The sequence below is a fragment of the Zootoca vivipara genome, chromosome 13 (genome assembly GCF_963506605.1).
Source record: "Zootoca vivipara chromosome 13, rZooViv1.1, whole genome shotgun sequence".
NCBI classification, from domain to species: domain Eukaryota; kingdom Metazoa; phylum Chordata; class Lepidosauria; order Squamata; family Lacertidae; genus Zootoca; species Zootoca vivipara.
In genome coordinates, this window is record NC_083288.1 from 29,955,620 (window position 1) to 29,977,140 (window position 21,521).

At 41.6% G+C, this 21,521-nt stretch overlaps 3 protein-coding genes across 3 annotated transcripts; all 3 read left to right on the forward strand.

The window, feature by feature from the left end:
* The first annotated feature begins 399 nt into the window (after positions 1–399).
* LOC118097210 (olfactory receptor 14A16-like) lies at positions 400–1,368 on the forward strand. The gene has a single exon (XM_035139938.2). It carries the CDS (start codon positions 400–402, stop codon positions 1,366–1,368), a length of 969 nt encoding a protein of 322 aa, XP_034995829.2.
* Positions 1,369–8,301: 6,933 nt separating this feature from the next.
* LOC132592937 (olfactory receptor 14A16-like) lies at positions 8,302–9,294 on the forward strand. The gene has a single exon (XM_060281182.1). It carries the CDS (start codon positions 8,302–8,304, stop codon positions 9,292–9,294), a length of 993 nt encoding a protein of 330 aa, XP_060137165.1.
* A 10,669-nt stretch (positions 9,295–19,963) lies between these two features.
* On the forward strand, positions 19,964–20,956 carry LOC118079099 (olfactory receptor 14A16-like). Its single transcript, XM_035103135.2, has one exon. It carries the CDS (start codon positions 19,964–19,966, stop codon positions 20,954–20,956), a length of 993 nt encoding a protein of 330 aa, XP_034959026.2.
* Positions 20,957–21,521: the final 565 nt, after the last annotated feature.

Consider the following 21,521-nt stretch of genomic DNA (forward strand, 5'->3'; position numbering starts at 1 on the left):
GGTGTTTTGTGAGTTCAAAATTGAACCCTGGTCAGTAATAAGACTGCTGCATTGTGAAGCAGCTGGAATTTCTGAGATATCTACATATTCTTCTTGAGACTAAAGTAGTTATACAGAATTTTCTCATGTACAGCAAAGCTTCTCATCCATTCAAGAGGAATTTATGACATCCACCTTGTTGTACAATGAGGAAAATATTGAAGGGGCAACAGTGTTATCACAGTCCTCCCTAAATGAAGCACACATTTCATGGTGAATTGTAGCACTGTCCATAACATTAATAAATATGAATTAAAATTATCTGCATATAAGCATTAAATGAAATGGAGAATCAGTTCTGATATTTGACGGGATTTTCTATCCCTCACAGATAGCAGGCGAACTTGTGTGACATACAAAATGCACAATCTGACATCCACATCTGGATTTCTACTTCTAGAATTTTCTCAGATCCGACAACTACAGATACTACACTTCTTTGTGTTCCTGGGACTATACTTGATAACGGTAATTGGGAATCTTTTGATCATCTTTGTAATATCCCTTGACCATCACCTGCATACACCAATGTACTTCTTCCTCATGAACTTGGCCGTTTCTGATATTGGCTCAGTTTCTGTCATTCAACCCAAATCCATGGTTAATTCAATCATGAACAACAGTCACATTTCTTATGCTGCATGTGTCACTCAAGTTTTCTTCATTTTCCTCTTTGGATGCTCTAATTTTACTGTGTTAACCATAATGGCACATGACAGGTATGTTGCCATCTGCAATCCACTGCAATATGAAGTAATTATGAACAAAGGGGCCTGCATTCAGATAATAACCATTGGATGGATCACCAGTATTCTCTATGGTGTGCTACACACTGCAGGCACATTTTCAATTTCCTTCTGTTCCAATCATGTTGATCAATTCTTCTGTGAAATCCCAAAACTACTAAAATTGTCTTGCTCTGACTTATACCTAGTTGAAGTTGGACTTCTTGTATTTAGCTGTATTTCTGTTTTTGGATGCTTTGTCTTCATCATTGTAACTTACGTGTGGATCTTGACTACAGTCCTCAAAATGCCTTCTGAACAGGGACGGCATAAGGCCCTCTCCACCTGCCTTCCCCACCTCCTTGTTGTCTCTGTGTTCATTTTCACTGCAGTCTTTGCCTATATCAGACCACCTAGGAATAGCTCATCTGGCCTGGATCTAGTCTTTTCTGTGATATATACTAGTCTTCCCCCTATGCTCAACCCATTCATCTATAGCATGAGAAACAAAGAGATCCAGACTGCATTGTGGAAACAATTAAACCGTAAGCAATTTCCTGACACTCTTCCCAGATATATCCAGAAATGCTTGGGATTTCCTTGAATAGTCCTGCCCAGGTGCTGAAAGTGTTGAGATCTGCTAAAGAATTCCCATCATGAATAGGATGGTTTTATAGACAGATAAAAGGTGGGGACACAAGGGTGGTCTTCCATGTCTGCTAGTAGTTATCATGGCTGCTACATATTTTTAATTTATATTTAAAAATATATCTTATCTATTTGCTCTGTTTAACTCTGTTTTTATGCTAGGGTGGGTTTGTTCATTATTGATGATGTATGCTTGTTTTTACTGATGCTGATGGTGTTCTTCAGCTTCATGCCATTGCCACATCATACTAGTTGTAGGAAAACCATAGGCCAGAATAGGCTCTGGCCCAACCTTTTTATGATTGGCAGGCACCTTCCTGAAATGTGCTTTGGTGATCGTATGGGTGACACCAAATCACCTCCAGGAGGCTGCCTGCAGCCATTGGAAGCAGTGGTGGAGGAAATTGCAAAGGTGCAAGGAGGGGGGAGGGAGGGAGCAAGAGGATGACAAGGGGCACTGGTGGTTGTGGTGGCATGGTGCATACCGGTTCCTATTTTTGTTTAAACAAAAACAAAAAAAACCACTGAATACAGCAATGGCATATGTTTTATCTCATGTTATGTTGCAGTATATTAATAAGGAAACAAAATGCAATGGGCTAAGGTGGTGCAATAACTTTCCACTGCAAGAGATTATCAATGGTCTGTCACAAAAGCCGCCCTGTTGACATAACTTTCCGGAACTAAAATTTCCTGTGATGGTGCCCTGGCTTTGGACCTCCCTCCCCTTTGAAATTCCGTAGGATAGGAGCAGAAGTGAGGGTGCTGCTGCTACCTAGAAATACATGATTGTTGACTTGGTGGGTAGGGTTTAATATCTCTTTTGTGTTTGTGGATTTGGGGTCTGCTAGTAGTTATCATGGCCACTACATGTTATCTCTTTTAGTTTATATTGATGTTTTAAGAATATCTTTTCTGTATTTGCTCTATTTAGCTTTGTATACTGAGGTAGTTTCTTTATTATTGATGATGCATGCTGATGGTGTTCTATTTTAGGCTTATTGGTGTACAGCCTGAGATCTGCATCAAGCACAGGATATAAACATTTGTACTGGACTATTTATTTTAAATGTTTGTAAATGATGCCAATAAAGGTTTTGATTGATTGATTGATTGATTGGATATAAACATTTTACAGAAGAATAAATAGCAAAGTTCTTCAGCTGCATCAGAATGCACCTCCCACCTTTAACCATATTTGCTTGCACCATTTCAGCTTTTAGACATATCCCCTCATCATCAGCACATGCATGTGTAATCTCCCTGCATTTCATCCACGTTTTTCTGGAGTTTTTAAGAAAGATGGATTGCAGGATTGTCCTCTCGTTTTTCTGCTAACATGTGATGTTAATGCCTGGTGTTGATGGTGTATTTTTCTCAAGAGTCCCAGTTAGAACAGGTGAGCTAATGCCATTACTTTTCAAAACTACAACAGCAAGTCAATCAACCCTACCAGCTATATTGAACCAATTCCTCTGTGAAATCCAAAACTACTAAATTTGTCTTGCTCTGCCTTGCACATATCTGAAGTTGAATTTGTTGTATTTAGCACTATTATAACATTAGGGTGTTTTATCCTCAGAGTTATAACTTCTGTGTGGATCTTTACTGCTGTCCTCAAAATCCATTCTGAATAGTGGCATACTATTACTACTACTACTACTACTACTACTACTACTAATGGCATAAGGCCCTCTTCACTTTCCTGTAAGATTCAACACTTAAACAGGAGCTTCACAAATATAACATCAAAAGAGAGAGAGAGAGAAAGAATTTTTATAGATATTGTGAGGAATGAGGATGTTGCTTTTTCACATAAACCACAAATGCAACAAGTTACACACACACACACAAACAAAAACAAAAACAAAACTGGCAACAAGAGCCCAATTAACCACCCAGCTTAGAGGCCTGATCCCCATCCCCGTCTATCTCTTAAATAATGGAATCATTGCCAGGCAACCAGTGTGAGAAACGTGATGGAAAAGGCAATTTTCAATTGTCAAACACTAGCAGGATTTTCTGGGATCTGGGGTGGGGGGTGGGGAGATCTTACAAAACTCCCCATTGTGCTTGCAGCAAAATGAGGTCCTTTTTTAAGCCCATTATGTTGTATCTCTATGAATGGACTCCTTAAGAGAAGACACTGCAGTCCATTCAGTTGCTATAAATAGATAGTGATTCATGCTTGCAGAAGGAGGCAGGAGGCTCCCCCTCTTCTGCGGGATGCCACATCATCCTAGTAGCAGGAAAATCATAGGCCAGAATAGGCTCTGGCCCAACCTTTTTATGAATAACAGGCATCTTCTTGAAAGGTGCTTTGGTGATCATAAGGTTCACGCCAAATCACCTCCAGGAGGCTGTGCCTGCAGTCATGGGAAGCATTGGTGGAGGAAGTTGCAAAGGTATAGGGGGGTGGAGGGAGCAGGAGGGTGACAAGCGGCAGTGGTCGGGGGGGGGTGTTGTGGGAGCATAGGGCATAGCAGCTCCTATTTTTTTCTTTAAAACCAAACCAAAAAAACCACTGAATAGAGCAATGGCATAGATTTTTCTCATCTTATGTTACAGTATATTGATTAGTAAACTAAACACAAAAGGCTACGGTGGTTCAATGATTATTCTCTGCAAGAGAAGACCAGTGCTCAGTCACAAAAGTCAATGTGTAGATATTTTTGGCATGCTCCTGAAAGGGAATAATTCATCAGTCAACACTCAAGGAACTACCGTCAAAACCTTGTGCTTATTGAAGTATTTCAAATGCTTGAATAAAATAAAAAGATTAGTGACCCTTTTCCATTTGGTGTTTCTTTTCTAGTTGGAACTGGAAGATTAGATTGAAGATTCAGTCTCCCACAAAGCACTGTAGAAATTGTAATAAACAAAATGTGCCCTTATTCCCTTAAGGGGTATACAAGAGTCATTGTAGTGTCCTTTGGAGGTTCTCCATCGGTAGGAGAAAATAACAGAGGTACACAGATTTCTGCTGTAGACTACCCTTTTCTGTGAGGCAGGTATGACGTGTCTGGGGTGGTGGTCTTGGGCTACACCCCTTCTGTGATGTATGTATGATGCTTCTGGGGGTGGCCTTGGACTGGAGGGTGGGCAATTATAAATGTCTCTATCAGGGCAGGCACACTTTTGTTCTGGGATCTTCTCTTTTCTCCTGTCTGAGAGAGAACACCCTGTTGCAACAGTCAATAAAGATCAAGCTTCTCAATATTCTCTGGTTGGCCTCTGTTATTTTCTCCTACCGATGAAGAACCTCCAAAGGACACTACAATGACTCTTGTATACCCCTTAAGGGAATAAGGGCACTTTTTGTTTATTACAATTTATACAATGTTTTGTGGGAGAACTTGTTTGTCTAATGTCTAATATTCAGTACTTCTGTCCAGAAATTCTTAATTTTCTTTATTAATGGTCTCTGAAGGCATTCCCAGCAAAAAGGTTTTACAGGTGGAAATGACTAATAATAATAATAATAATAATAATAATAAACTTTATTCATATTAGCCAAAGGCCATAGCAACAATAAAACGATAAACTGTGTACAATAAAAGATTTGTTAAAAGAATCCTGAATTATCAATCAGTTGGTGGCCCTTATTCTAATTGCCCCAGCAATGAATCTAGCAACCTTAGCTGTTGTCTGGTCATTTAGGTCTGATAGAAGGAAATGCATTATGGCCATGGTTGAGGGCCCTGGGATGGTTAGAAGGAGTGGAGTAATGATCTCGTCCTCAAGTCTTTATAAAGGGAACAGGACAGGAGGACATGTGCCACTGATTCTATACTACCTTCTCCACAGGGGCAAAGTCATTTCTCAAATAAGATCTTTTGGAATTGACCCTCGAGAACTGCAGGTGGCAGAATGTCCAGTCTTGCAAGTGTAAAGGCACGTCTGTATTTTGGGATAATAAGTTTGTGCAAATATGGAGCCATAGAATCAAAGTTGGAGGTTGGAAAATGAGCATACCAGGGGCAAAATTTCTTTATAGTAGCCAGGTTGTTCTGATGCTCAATGTCTTTTAAATGTTGACAGATTAGACTGTTTGCTTTGTTAGTGCCCATCATAAGTACCGTAGGTGTTGTGGGGATAGGCCACAGGAGAGTAGTTTTTGATGGACAGTTTTGGTCCAGGCGCTTTCATGAGGGTCTTGAAGTACTAGAGGCAATAAGCCAGGGGATTTGAGCTTAGATGGAGCCAGAAGCTAAAAGTTCTTTGCTAGGCCCATACTTCCACTGAGGGGATACTTGCCTCCAGTCGCAGTGATGCGTTAGGGACGCATGGTCGGACAGAAAAAATCTGCCTTGAGAACTTTGATTGTACAGATTCCATGGTGCTAAGGTGGGTACCGGTCCAAATTTGGGCCCCGTATAATAGCTGCGCTAGGGGTTTAGCCTGAAAGACTTCTATGGCTGATGGTATGTGTTTAACCCCCTTTGTCTGGAAGAAACGGGTCAGTGTTTTGGCACTTTGGGAAGCTTTTTCTTTTGCACATTTTTGGGGTACATCCCATGACCCCTAGACTGAAAAATAAGTCCCAAATATTTAAAGGCTTTAACCTGTTCGATTGGCTGGTTATCCATGGGCCAACTGTGGGGCCTGTATTTTCTTGAAAAGACCATAACTTTGGTTTTCTGATAATTGATGACCAACTGTTCTGTTCGACAATACATTGAGAATTCTCTTATCAGTCTTTTCAAGCCTATTTTTTGTTTGAGATAAGAGAACTGCATTATCTGCCATATAGGAGCACAGAAGTTGGCATTGTGACCAATTTAGGGGCATGGAACTCTGGAGAGGTTAGACATTGAACCATGTGGAAATGACATAAAGCAAACATATAACAGCAGTAAATTCATTCATTTGTTCATTTTGCATGAATGATAAAATTTACATGAGTATCACAAAATACGTTTCCAAGCACACCTCAAAGTGTTGGTGCTGACCTTTAAAGTCCTAAACGGCCTCAGTCTAGTATACCTGAAGGAGTGTCTCCACCCCCATCGTTCTGCGTCGAGGGCCTTCTGGCGGTTTCCTCACTGCGAGAAGCAAAGCTACAGGGAACCAGGCAGAGGGCATTCTCGGTAGTGCCGTCCACCCTGTCGAATGCCCTCCCATCAGATGTCAAATAGATAAACAACTACCTGACATTTAGAAAACATCTGAAGGCAGCCCTGTTTAGGGAAGTTTTTAATGTGCAATATTTTAATATATTTTAATCTTTGTTGGAAGCCGCCCAGAGTGGCTGGGAAAACCCAGCCTGATGTGCGGGGTAAAAATAAATAAGTAAATAAATAATACAGTGGTACCTCAGTTTAAGTACACAATAGGTTCCGGAAGTCTGTACTTTACCTGAAGCGTACTTAACCTGAAGCGAACTTTCCCATTGAGTACTTAAACTGAAAGAACTAAAACGAAGCGTACTTAAACCGAGGTATGACTGTAATAATAATAATAATAATAATAATAATAATAATAATAATAATATAAATAAAAAGTGTACTGTCATCCTGAGGTTCTGAAACTTGGTCTTGATGCTTGCTCAGCTCCACAACAGTTCTGTCAAGCAAATGAACATTCAGGAAATAAAAATTACAACCCTTTGTACATAGAAACATCATTTACAACAACCAACTGCATCTGCAAAATGCTTTGTTGAGGCAGCCTCTCAACAATGTTCTATTTTCTCTGGAGGGAACAGCTGTAAAAGGCAATATAGAACATCTCTTTGCAGGTATAGTATAGTACTTGCACTTTAAGCCTTAACCAGATCATCACGGAAACAAGATATAATTAATTACAGACATTAACATTTCTATTGCCTTATTGGTGCCAATCATCTATTTAGGTTAGTGTGGAAACAAACAAAGAAAAAGCGAAGGGAAAACTTTCAACACACTTTTCTAATCAGGTGCACTGGGCTCTTGGGAGCATGTCTCCAGGAAATAAATAAAAAAACACAGAAGAATAAATTGCTTCAAACAGCAGAAGAACCTCAGTATTGGTTGATACACACAGAGGGCCAAGTTTCAAAGAAATAATTAAGAAAGATCAAAGAATGGTGAACTATGCTGTGATTTGTCTGCCCATTGCAAACTTGTTGAGACAAGATAAATTCGCTCTACATATATATGCAACATAATACTTCAAAGTCTTCCTCCTAAACAACTGGAGCCTCTGCTTTGAAAACTGCTGCATTTGAGCTGATAGGAGATTTCTGCCTGGAACCGGTGATTGTTACTTCAATAATGTAAGTGAGTACATCCATTTTCAATCGTTTAATAGTAAAATTCTATGCTCAGAGTATGTCTCATTAAATTTAGTGGGACTTACTCCCAGCTAAGTGTACACAGGATTGCAGCCTACATTACTAAAATTTACGTTATTAGAAATCAATTGTACCTGTTCAATACAGACGTGATAATAGGAGACCAATTCACTTAGCATTCTAAATAGTAATGAGTAGTTAAATTGTGCCAAAAAACTAATTTGTAAGCCAGTGCAGGTGTTTTGTGAGTTCAAAATTGAACCTTGATCAGTAATAAGACTGTTGCATTGTTAAACAGCTGGAATTTCGTCTCACGACTAAGGTAGTTTTACAGAATTTTCTCCTGTGCCCCAAAACCTCTCATCCATTCAGGATGCATTTATGACATCCACTTTGTTGTACTATGAGGAAAATGTTGCAGGGGCAACAGGGTTATCACAATCCTCCCTACATGAAGCACACATTTCAATCGGCAGCAGCACTGCCTATTTTATTAATAAATATGAATTTAAATTGTCTGCATACAAGCATGACATAAAATGGAGAATCAGTTCTGATATTTGATGGGATTTTCTCTCCCTCACAGGTAGCACCCAATTCTGAGGGACATACAAAATGCGTAATCTGACTCTCACATCTGGATTTCTACTTCTAGAATTTTCTCAGATCCGAGAACTACAGATACTACACTTCTTTGTGTTCCTAGGACTATACTTGATAACGGTAATTGGGAATCTTTTGATCATCTTTGTAATAGCCCTTGACCACCACTTGCATAGACCAATGTACTTCTTCCTCATGAACTTGGCCGTTTCTGATATTGGCTCAGTTTCTTTCATTCAACCCAAATCTGTGGTTAATTCAATCATGAACAACAACCACATTTCTTATGCTGCATGTGTCACTCAAGTTTTCTTCATTTTCCTCTTTGGATGCTCTAATTTTACTGTGTTAACCATAATGGCACATGACAGGTATGTTGCCATCTGTAATCCACTGCAATATGAAGTAATTATGAATAAAGGGGCCTGCATTCAGATAATAACCATTGCATGGATCACCAGTATTCTCTATGCTGTGCTGCACACTGCAGGCACATTTTCAATTTCCTTCTGTTCCAATCGAGTTGATCAATTCTTCTGTGAAGTCCCAAAACTACTAAAATTGTCTTGCTCTGACTTGTACCTAGTTGAAGTTGGACTTCTTGCATTTAGCTGTATTTCTGTTTTTGGATGTTTTGTCTTCATCATTGTAACTTACGTGTGGATCTTGACTACAGTCCTCAAAATGCCTTCTGAACAGGGACGGCATAAAGCCCTCTCCACCTGCCTGCCCCACCTCCTCGTTGTCTCTGTATTTGTTTCCACTGGGCTCTTTGCCTACATCAGACCACCTAATAGTAATAGCCCATCTGGCCTGGATCTAGTCTTTGCTGTGATGTATACTTTACTTCCTCCTATGATGAATCCCTTCATCTATAGCATGAGAAATAAAGAGATCCAAACAGCACTGAGGAAGCTATTGAGCCTTAAACACTTTTGTGACACTTTCCCCAGATATATCCAGAAATGCTTGGGATTACCTATAATATTCCTGCCCAGGAGCTGAAAGTGTTGAGATCTGCTAAAGAATTCCCATCACTGGAGACAGATAAAATGTGGAGACACAGGAGTTGTCCTTCCCTGTCTGCTAGTAGTTATCATGACCGCTACATATTATCTCTTTTAGTTTATACTGTCATTTGAAGAATATATCTTATCTATTTATTATTTGTTACTGATGATGTATGCTTGTTTTTACTGATACAGTGGAACCTCAGTTTATGAACACCTCGGTTTATGAATTTTCGGTTTATGAACGATGCAGACCCATCTGGAACGGATTAATTCATTTTCCATTACTTTCAATGGGAAAGTTTGCTTCAGTTTATGAACACTTCAGTTTATGAACAGACTTCCGGAACCAATTACACCCATGCTTCAGTTTATGAACGCTTCAGTTTAAGTACTCCGCGGACCCGTCTGGAACGGATTAATCCACTTTCCATTACTTTCAATGGGAAAGTTTGCTTCAGTTTTTGAACGCTTACTCTGCAGACCGTCTGGAACGGATTAATTCACTTTCCATTACTTTCAATGGGAAAGTTCGCTTCAGTTTATGAACGCTTCAGTTTATGAACAGACTTTCGGAACCAATTGTGTTCATAAACCGAGGTACCACTGTACTGATGGTGTTGTTGGGTAGGGCTTGTGTTTGTGGATTTGGGGTGTGCTAGTACGGTAGTTATAATGGCCACTACGTTATCTCTTTTAGTTTATATTGATGTTTTAATAATATATCTTATATCTAATTTATTTGCTCTGTTTAGCTTTGTTTTTGTACTGAGGTGGTTTCATTATTATTGATGATGCATGCTAATGGTTTTCTATTTTAGGCTTATTGATGTAAAGCCTGAGATTTGCATTAAACATAGGATATAAACATTTTACAGAAGAATAAATAGCAAAGTTCTTCCTTCATCAGAATGCACCTCCCATGTTTAACCTTATTTGCTTGCACCATTTTAGCTTTTCCACAGATTCCCCTCATGATCAGCACATGCATGTGTAATCTCCCTGCATTTCATCCATGTTTTGCATCTGGAGACCTTTTAACCACCCCCAAGAAATAAATTCAGTCATGACTCAATTTTTTGGTTTGGTTTTTGGCAGAATTTAGGCCACAACTTTATTGGTTACAATCAACTGAGTGGTTGCACAGGCTCTAGTAAGGCTAGATATCTGCAGCCCTGCAGGCAGCGCTGACCCTGGGCACCAACTATAGGTCAGCCTTGGGTGAACACCTGGTACAGACGGCAAGCAGGAGCCCTGCTAGGTGTCCACCCCAGATGTCCCCTGGGGTTGCGTTGCTCCTCTAGCTTTATTGGCCGAGGAAGCTGGCGTACAGCTTCCAGGTCATGTGGCCAGCATGACAGAGCCGATTCTGGCGAACCAGAGCAGCACACGGAAACGCCATTTACCTTCCTGCCAGAACGGTACTATTTATCTACTTGCACTTTGACGTGCTTTCGAACTGCTAGGTTGGCAGGAGCTGGGACCGAGCAATGGGAGCTCCCCCCGTCACAGGGATTCGAACCGCCAGCCTTGTGATCGGCAAGCCCTAGGCTCTGTGGTTTAACCCACAGTGCCACCCACGTCCCAACGAAATGGTGGTTCGAGCTAAATGCCAGAAAACAAAATGGCATTTCCGCCTAAATTAGCAGGAAAAACAAATGGCTGCAACCAAAACAATGCACCTCCACTCCTTGCTACTGTGGGTGATAAGAGGCAGCAGCAACCCCAACTGCCCTGGTTAAACCCCAAAGCCAAACTCCCAGAAAAAAATTGCCTTACCCATAAACGACGACTCAAGCTGACCCTATTACTACAAAACCAGACCCATACCTCGAACCCCACCCAGCCCCCTTTCACACGCTTGCCTCCCCCTCCTTCCCCCACTAGCAAAACACAGAAATTGTCTAGCAAGCTCATAGCACAAGCAATCATAAATACCAAGAAAAGTACTCAATAACCCATTTGGGGGGAGGCAGGCAGGGAGGAGAACATTAAAAGGAACCCCGGGTGAAGGGGGAGGGGGGGAGGAAGCAAAAAAAGGTGGGGGCCAAGTCAAATTGAACTGATCAGAGACAGAGAGGCAGACAGGAAGCCAAGAGTGAATGGAGGAAGGCGTGGGGTGGAGTGAGGGGTTTAGAACATGGAAACAAGTAGCAAATGGGATGAAGTAAAATGAGGTAAGCAGAAACAGCAAAAGGATGCAGGTGGTGGATCCCCCCCCAAAAAAAAATATAGTCCGGCCCCCCACAAGGTCTGAGGGACTGTGGACCGGCCCCCTGCTGAAAATGTTTGCTGACCCCTGAGCTACAGCCTCGAACGATGAGGAAGATCCCCAGCTCTGTTTGACAGCGCGAAGCAGGTGCCTGACATAGAATCATAGAGTTGGAAGAGACCACAAGGGCCATCCAGTCCAACCCCCTGCCAAGCAGGAAACACCATCAAAGCATTCCTGACAGGTGGCTGTCAAGCCTCTGCTTAAAGACCTCCAAGGAAGGAGACTCCACCACACTCCTTGGCAGCAAGTTCCACTGTCGAACAGCTCTTACTGTCAGGAAGTTCTTCCTAATGTTTAAGTGGAATCTTCTTTCTTGTAGCTTGAATCCGTTGCTCTGTGTCCACTTCTCTGGAGCAGCAGAAAACAACCTTTCTCCCTCCTCTATATGACTTTTATATATTTGAACATGGCTATCATATCACCCCTTAACCTTCTCTTCTCCAGGCTAAACATACCCAGCTCCCTAAGCCGTTCCTCATAAGGCATCATTTCCAGGCCTTTGACCATTTTGGTTGCCCTCCTCTGGACATGTTCCAGCTTGTCAGTATCCTTCAGTAAGAGCTGTTCGGCAGTGGAATTTGCTGCCAAGGAGTGTGGTGGAGTCTTCTTCTTTGGAGGTCTTTAAGCAGAGGCTTGACAGCCATCTGTCAGGAATGCTTTGATGGTGTTTCCTGCTTGGCAGGGGGTTGGACTGGATGGCCCTTGTGGTCTCTTCCAACTCTATGATTCTATGATTCTTGAACTGTCGTGCCCAGGTGAGGTCTGACCGGAGCGAAATACAGTGGTACTATTACTTCCCTTGATCTAGATGCTATACTCCATACTCCTATTGATGCAGCCCAGAATTGCATTGGGATTTTTTAGCTGCTGCATCACACTGTTGACTCATGTCAAGTTTGTGGTCTACCAAGACTCCTAGAGTCACGCTTCCGCTTTTATATCCCCCCACGATCACCCAACACAAAAGTGTTTGGCCAAGAAGCCGGGGTGATCGTGGTGCCACCCTGGCATGACAACATTACTCCGCCCATACCGGGGGGGGGGGACCAGCCTGGGGGGCTGCCCGCAACCAGGACCATCCTTAAAGATGATCCAACTTATCACTGTGGCATTAATCATGAATCTGAAGCCATTCCTATCGATATTAAATCTCAAAAAGGAAGTAGGCATTGTGTTTTCTAGTGCTTTGTGGGAAAACAGCATGAATCTTCAGTCTAATCTTCCAATTCAAAATTTAAAAGAAACACAAAATGGAAAAGGGTGGTGAATCTGTATTATTATTATTATTATTATTATTATTATTATTTATTATTATTATTACTATTATTCAAGCACTTGAAAGATTTCAATAAGCACAAGGAGACACTCTTTTGATGGTAGTTCCTTGAGTGTTGACTGTTAATCCTTTTCAGGAGCCTGACAAAAATATCTACAAGGTGGCTTTTGTGACAGAGCACTGGTTTTCTCTTGCAGAGAAAAATCATTGCACCACCTTAGCCTTTTGCATTTGGTTTAATATACTGCAACAAAACAGGAGAAGAACATATAGCATTGTTGTATTAAGGAACAGAATGTAATTGAAAACAGAACAGACAAAACATTGTTGTATTAAGGAACAGAATGTAATTAAAAACGTGCCTGTAGTGTGCAAGACAGCATAGAGAATACTGGTGATCCATGCAACGGTTATCATCTGAATGGAGGCCCCTTTGTTCATAATTACTTCATATTGCAGTGGATTACAGATGGCCACGTACCTGTCATGTTCCATTATGGTTAACAGGGTTAAGTCAGAGCATAAAAAGAGGAAATAGAAAAAACTTGAGAGACACATTCACCATAAGAAATGTGCCTGTTATTCATGATTGAATTAACCATGGATTTTGGTTCAATGAAAGAAACTGTTCCAATATCAGAAATGGCCATGATCTCAGGAATTCCAGCTGCTTCACAAGGCAACAGTCTTATTACTGACTAGGGTTCAATTTTGAACTCACCAATCACCTACATTGGCTTACAAATTAGTTTCTGGGCACAATTTAACTACTCATATTACTATTTAGAATGCTAAGTGAATTGGTGTCCCATTATGCGAGATTGTCTCCTTCCCTACAGACTCTGCCTTGTGTTCAGATTGGCAGAGGGGCCCCTCTTGGTTATTTCCAGCATCCTTAGAAGTTCATGGGACTGTTCTTGGAGAGTTTTCTTTCTTTCTTATTTTGTAGAAACGACTTTCGAAAAATTTGGATTTTGCACTTTCATTGTAGAATGTACACCATATAATGAAGGCACATATCTTTACCCTAGTTCTTGACACTACAAATACACACACATAAACACACACGTATCTTGGGTTGCACCTTTTTTTCCAAACTGAAATTGTTTTAAGTGATTTTTATAGTGTTCTATACTGCCCTGGGACCTTATATGATGATGATGATGATGATGATGATGATGATAATGATGATGATGATGCAGCACTTTCATGCAGTAGGTTAGCATCCTCATGAGTGGCTCAGAACAGCACTTTCTCAGCTTCTGCCCATCATAGTCTCTCCTCTGCTTTGATGAGACCTTTGACATCTGGGTTATGTAGGCTACTCCAACACCAATTACACGTCACCAACAACCCAAGCCTAGACCAATCCATGGAAGACATTCACATTTTGGAAAATATAGTTCAACAACATACTGGAGATAGTATAAGGGACCCTCCCCTTATATAGGAAACCTATTGACTTATACAGGTGCTTTATCTTGATTTCACTTGTACTTCGCAGCTGATAGTACTCACACATTTCGCTGAGGGTAGACCTGTGCTTTCACCAACATTTCTCTGATGAAACTTGGGACACCCCACTCCATAATGATAATTTTAATATTCATATTTATCCTACTGGGTGGCCCCAGAACTCTGGGCAGTTTTCCACATATTGGACTCATGGTTGGTCTTCCCTGTGAGCGGTTGTCCCCAGAGCCTGAGTCCAGGGGACATCTGGGTGGAGGTCTAGCAGGGCTCCTGCTTGCCACTGTCCCAGGTGTTCACCTGAGGCTGACTTATGGTTGGTGCCCAGGGTCAGCGCTACCTGCAAGGGTGCAGGGAGCTAGTCGAACCAGAGCCTATGCAACCATTCACTTGATTGTAATCAATAAAGTTGTGGCCTAAATTCTGCAAAAACCAAACCAAAAATTTGAGTCTTGTCTGAATTTATTTCGGGGGGTGGTGGTTAAAAGGTCTACACTCTCAAACATTTCACAAATGAAAAAGGGACATCCTACCATACCCTCCAACACTTCTCCAATGAAAATAGGGACACCATAAGGACAAGTGAGACATTCCAGGATCAAATCAGAGACTGGGACGGCTTCTCTAAATCAGGGGCATCCCTGGAAAATAGGGACACTTGGAGGGTCTGCTTTCCAAGACCAGCACCCCAACCTAAAACCAACAACAACAGGCCACAGTACAGTGATATAGACACAGGATATAGGCCCTGTGGTCAATCCGGATGCCAACTCTCCCCATGGCTATTCGGGCAATGTTTTTACATGCTCTAAACATGTTATCCACAGTTTGTGCTGTGTCAAAGCCTGCTTTCTCCCCTCTCTACCCCCCCCCCTTAAAAAAAAACACCACTCCCTGCAACATGCATAATTTGTTTTCTACCTCTTTTGCTAGGAATGTAAGACCTTCATATAAATGCTATGTGTGTGTGTGTTTTGCAGTGACTTCCTCATAAAAACATGTTTCGAATGACCTGGGCTCGCACACAGTGACATTGGGCTATTTCAGAGCTGGCTTCTAGCCTGGCACGCTTTCCTGAAATGGTGATGTGACAGGGTCATTCCAGGAAGTGCTGCTGAGACACAACCTTGTCTTCAAAGACCCCCACACTGTTACATGTGCAAATGGGGTCTTTTGCATAGTTAGAAAACAATTTAATTTATTTTAATTACTCATTCCAGGAAAGTTTGCTACTCTAAAAGCATGTCATCAAAGAGTCTCACAAACACAGCAAGTGAGCACATTTGGTTTCAAGCAAGTTGGGCTTTCTATTCTATTCTAGTTTTTTTCTTGTTCCCTCTCTCCATATATATCTCAGCTACCTCATTATGTTCATTATGTTTCTTCAGTCTGTCCTGAGCATCTGAGGGAAAAGTAAAAGATGGAGAAATTCTGTTTGGAAGATGAGTGGTCAAAGACACAAGAGAATGGGGAAGGGGATGATGAGAAGAAAGGGACTGGGAATAAGAAAGTATTTACTTTTCCACATGTATATTATCAGTGCTTTTTTAAAGAAAAAATGGTACTGGTACACACCCTGAAGTTGATACAGTAAGTGCCACACTTTAAACATTGGGGGGGGGGGGTGTTCAGGACTGCATTTCCTTGAGTACCCCGAGAAAAAAAGCATGGTGTATTATCAACAGGAGATGCAATTTGTTCTCGAAGCTACCAACATGAGTTTGACCAAACTGCAGGCGGCAGTGGAAGACAGGAGTGCCTGACTTGCTCTGGTCCATGGGGTTACAAAGAGTCAGGCACGACTAAAAGACTAAACAACAGGGTGCTCTCTCTCAACACAGGAGAGAAAAAGAAGGACCCAGAACAAAAGCGTGCCTGCCCTTAAAGGTAAAGGGCCCCCTGACCATCAGGTCCAGTTGTGTCCGACTCTGGGGTTGCGGTGCTCATCTCGCTCTATAGGCAGACAGCTTCCGGGTCATGTGGCCAGCATGACAAAGCTGCTTCTGGCGAACCAGAGCAGCACACGGAAACACCGTTTACCTTCCCGCCAGAGCGGTCCCTATTTATCTTAAATGTGCCCTTAAGGCAGGAGAGCACAGAGACAATGGAGAGGTTTTTCCATTTTCTCCCTCCTTTCATAGAAAGGCCCAGTCAGCCTGGGAGAGTGAAAAATGGTTTCGGGACTGTTTTCCTGTACGTGTTTGCTTGGTACATTTATGAACATTTATTATATATAAATAAGACCCTCATTTGGAAGTGTGCATGCACACGAAAGCTCATACCAAAATAAAAACTTAGTTGGTCTTTAAGCCCCTACTGAAGGATTTTTTTTTATTTTGTTCCTTTTTGAGATCTAATATCGATAGAAATGTTTTCAGATTCATGGTTACTGCCACAGTGATAACACATGAATATCTAAGATTGGCATTTGTAGCAGTAAGAACTGCTGAATTGATCAGACCAGTCTCTTTGTTAAGGTAATGGCCCTAGTCAGCTTGCAAAGTATCCTTTTTACATGTCTCAAGCATGAAAAATGAGATTTATTTTAGGGTTTCTGGGAATAACATAGCCTATACTTGTTTGTCTAATGTCTAATAGTCAGTACTTCTGTCCAGAAATTCTTAATTTTCTTTATTAAGGGTCTCTAAAGGCATTCCCAGCAAAAAGGTTTTACAGGTGTAAAGGACATAAGGCAACCCTAAAACAGCAGTAAATTCATTCATTTGTTCTTTTTGCATGAATGATAAAATTTACAGAAGCACATTCAAAGTGTTGGTGCTGACCTTTAAAGCCCTAAACGGCCTCAGCCCAGGATACCCGAAGGAGCGTCTCCACCCCACTGTTCTGCCTGGACACTGAGGCCCAGTGCCGAGGGCCTTCTGGCGATTCCCTCGCTGCGAGAAGCAAAGTTACAGGGAACCAGGCAGAGGGCCTTCTCGGTAGTGGCGCCCGCCCTGTGGAATGCCCTCCCATCAGAGGTGAAAGAGATAAACAACTACCTGACATTTAGAAAACATCTGAAGGCAGCCCTGTTAAGGGAAGTTTTTTATGTGTGATATTTCAATGTATTTTAATCTGTGTTGAAGGCCGCCCAGAGTGGCTGGGGATACCCAGCCGGATAGGCGGGGTACAAATAAAAAATTGTTTTTGTTGTTGTTAATGTTGTTGTTGTAATAAATAAATAAATAAATAAATAAATAAATAGCACTGTCATCCTGAGGTTCTGAGTCTCAGGTTGTGTCACCAAAAAACCGCTTTGCTGAAGCTTGGTCTTGATGCTGGTTCAGCTCCACAACAGTTCTGTCAAACAGATTAACATTCAGGAAATAAAAATTACAACCCTTTGTACATAGAAACATCATTTACAACAAATAGCTGCATCTGTAAATGCTTTGTTGAGCCAGCCTCTCAACAATGTTCTATTTTCTCTAGAGCAGTGGTTCCCAACAGGTGGTCCGGGGACCCCCAGGGGTCCGCGAGCTATGCCAGAGGGGTCTGCAAGATTCTATTAGAATAAAAAATATATTAAATATATTTCGTATGATAACAGATTTTTTGTTTTGGCCGCTTCCTGCATGAGCAGAGTCTAGCGCAAAACTAGAATTAGATAGAGGCAGTAGTTCTGCTGTATGCTGTTAGGTGGCGCTTTACAAACACTACTGTTTTGCAAAGAGGCAGCGCGCGCATTCTACTAATGCTCACCTCCCCAAGATGCTTTGCGCGCGTCGGCTTCATTTGTGCGCTACTGCGCAGGTACCCTGTCTTTTAGGATTAGGAATTAATGGGGGTCCTTGTCACAATAGCGGCTAGATGAGGGGTCCTCGAGAAAATTTTGTTGGGAACCCCTGCTCTAGAGGGAACAGATGTAAAAGGCAATATAGAACAACGCTTTGCAGGTACAGTATAGTACTTGCACGTTAAGCCAAAACCAGATCATCAAGGGAACAAAATAGAATAAATTACAGACATTAACATTTCTATTGCCTTTTTGGTGCCAATCATCTATTTAGGTTAGTGTGGAAACCAGCAAAGAAAAGGCAAAGGGAAAAAAATTTCTAATCAGATGCACTGGGCTCTTGGGAAATGCACTAGGCTCTCCAGGAAATAAAAATAAAAAAAAACACAGAATAATGAATTGCTTCGCACAGCAGAAGAACCTCAGTATTGGTTGATACACACAGAGGGCTAAGTTTCAAAGAAATAATGAAGAAAGTTCAAAGAAATGGGTGAACTATGCTGTGATTTGTCTGCCCATTGCAAACATTGTTGAGATGATAAATTTCACTCTACATATATATGCAACATAATACTTCAAAGTCTTCCTCCTAAACAACTGGAGCCTCTGCTTTGAAAACTGCTGCATTTGAGCTGATAGGAGATTTCTGCCTGGAACCGGTGATTGTTACTTCAATAATGTAAGTGAGTACATCCATTTTCAATCGTTTAATAGTAAAATTCTATGCTCAGAGTATGTCTCATTAAATTTAGTGGGACTTAAAGGTAAAGGTAAAGGGACCCCTGACCATTAGGTCCAGTCGTGACCGACTCTGGGGTTGCGACGCTCATCTCGCTTTATTGGTTGAGGAAGCCGGCGTACCGTTTCCAGCTCATGTGGCCAGCATGACAAAGCCGTTTCTGGCGAACCAGAGCAGCGCACGGAAACACCGTTCACCTTCCCGCCGGAGCGGTACCTATTTATCTACTTGCACTTTGTGCTTTTGAACTGCTAGGTTGGCAGGAGCTGGGACCGAACAACAGGAGCTCACCCCGTTGCGGGGATTCGAACTGTCGACCTTCTGAACGGCAAGCCCTAGGCTCTGTGGTTTAACCCACAGCGCCACTTACTCCCAGCTAACTGTTCACAGGATTGCAGCCTACATTACTAAAATGTACGTTTTGTTATTAAATGTACGTTTTGTTATTAAAAATCAATTGTAACTGTTCAGTACAGATGTGATAACACTCAACCTTTAGATGTATTGCAATTTAGTAGTTTCATGGTGCAATCTCCCTTTGCAGTTTCTTTTTTCAAGTGTAACCATATTAAGGACCATGAATACTCTCTCTGAGTCCAGTCCTTGAACTTTGGAGCGTGCTGGAACTACCAAGAGGCCCTTTTACCAATCTGAACACAAGGCACAGTCTATAGAGAAGGATACAATCTCAGATATAAGGAGATCAATTCACTTAGCATTCTAAATATGAGTAGTTAAATTGTGCCAAGAAGCTAATTTGTAAGCCACTGCAGGTGTTTCGTGAGTTCAAAATTGAACCTTGATCAGTAATAAGACTGTTGCATTGTTAAGCAGCTGGAATTTCTGAGAGATATACATATTCTTCTCACGACTAAAGTAGTTTTACAGAGTTTTCTCCTGTGCCCCAAAACTTCTCATCCATTCAGGATGCATCTATGACATCCACTTTGTTGTACTATGAGGAAAATGTTGCAGGGGCAACAGGGTTATCACAGTCCTCCCTATGTGAAGCAAACGTATAGTGGATTGCAGCACTGCCCATAACATTAATAAATATGGATTTAAATTCTCTGCATGCAAGCATTAAATGAAATGGAGAATCAGTTCTGATATTTGATGGGATTATCTCTCCCTCACAGGTAGCACACAATCTTGTGTGACATACAAAATGCATAATCTGACATCCACATCTGGATTTCTACTTCTAGAATTTTCTCAGATCCGAGAACTACAGATACTACACTTCTTTGTGTTCCTGGGACTATACTTGATAACGGTAATTGGGAATCTTTTGATCATCTTAGTAATAGCCCTTGACCATCACCTGCATACACCAATGTACTTCTTCCTCATGAACTTGGCCGTTTCTGATATTGGCTCAGTTTCTGTCACTCTACCCAAATCCATGGTTAACTCACTCATGAACAACAGTCACATTCAATATGCTGAATGTGTCCCTCAAGTTTTCTTCTTTTTCTGCTTTGAATGCTCTGACTTAATCCTGTCAACCATAATGGCACATGACAGGTATGTTGCCATTTGCAAACAAATGCAATATGAAGTAATTATGAACAAAGGGGCCTGCATTCAGATGATAACCACAGCATGGATCACCAGTATTCTCTATGCTGTGCTGCACACTGCAGGCACATTTTCAATTTCCTTCTGTTCCAATCGTGTTGATCAATTCTTTTGTGAAGTCCCAAAACTACTAAAATTGTCTTGCTCTGACTTATACCTAGTTGAAGTTGGATTTCTTGTATTTAGCTGTATTTCTGTTTTTGGATGCTTTGTCTTCATCATTGTAACTTATGCGTGGATCTTGACGGCAGTCCTCAAAATGCCTTCTGAACAGGGACGGCATAAAGCCCTCTCCACCTGCCTGCCCCACCTCCTCGTTGTCTCTGTATTTGTCTCCACTGGGATCTTTGCCTACACCAGACCACCTAATAGTAATAGCCCATCTGGCCTGGATCTAGTCTTTGCTGTGATATATACGTTACTTCCTCCTATGATGAATCCCTTCATCTATAGCATGAGAAATAAAGAGATCCAAACAGCACTGAGGAAGCTCTTGAGCCTTAAACACTTTTGTGACACTTTCCCCAGATATAACCAGAAATGCTTGGGATTACCTATAATATTCCTGCCCAGGAGCTGAAAGTGTTGAGATCTGCTAAAGAATTCCCATCACGGGAGACAGATAAAATGTGGGGACACAGGAGTTGTCCTTCCCTGTCTGCTAATAGTTATCATAACCGCTACATATTATCTCTTTTAGTTTACACTGTCATTTGAAGAATATATCTTATCTATTATCCAGTAGTGATGTATGGAAGTGAGAGCTGGACCATCAAGAAGGCTGATCGCCTAAGAATTGATGCTTTTGAATTATGGTGCTGGAGGAGACTCTTGAGAGTCCCATGGACTGCAAGAAGATCAAACCTATCCATTCTTAAGGAAATCAGCCCTGAGTGCTCCCTGGAAGGACAGATCATGAAGATGAGGCTCCAATACTTTGGCCACCTCATGAGAAGAGAAGAATCCTTGGAAAAGACCCTGATGTTGGGAAAGATTGAGGGCACTAGGAGAAGGGGACGACAGAGGACGAGATGGTTGGACAGTGTTCTTGAAGCTACGAACATGAGTTTGACCAAACTGCGGGAGGCAGTGGAAGACAGGAGTGCCTGGCGTGCTATGCTCCATGGGGTCACAAAGAGTCAGAC

Bases quoted from the DNA above. Each gene is read 5' to 3' on its own strand.
- LOC118097210 (XM_035139938.2), top strand. From the start codon at position 400: ATGCACAATCTGACATCCACATCTGGATTTCTACTTCTAGAATTTTCT.
- LOC118079099 (XM_035103135.2), top strand. From the start codon at position 19,964: ATGCATAATCTGACATCCACATCTGGATTTCTACTTCTAGAATTTTCT.
- LOC132592937 (XM_060281182.1), top strand. From the start codon at position 8,302: ATGCGTAATCTGACTCTCACATCTGGATTTCTACTTCTAGAATTTTCT.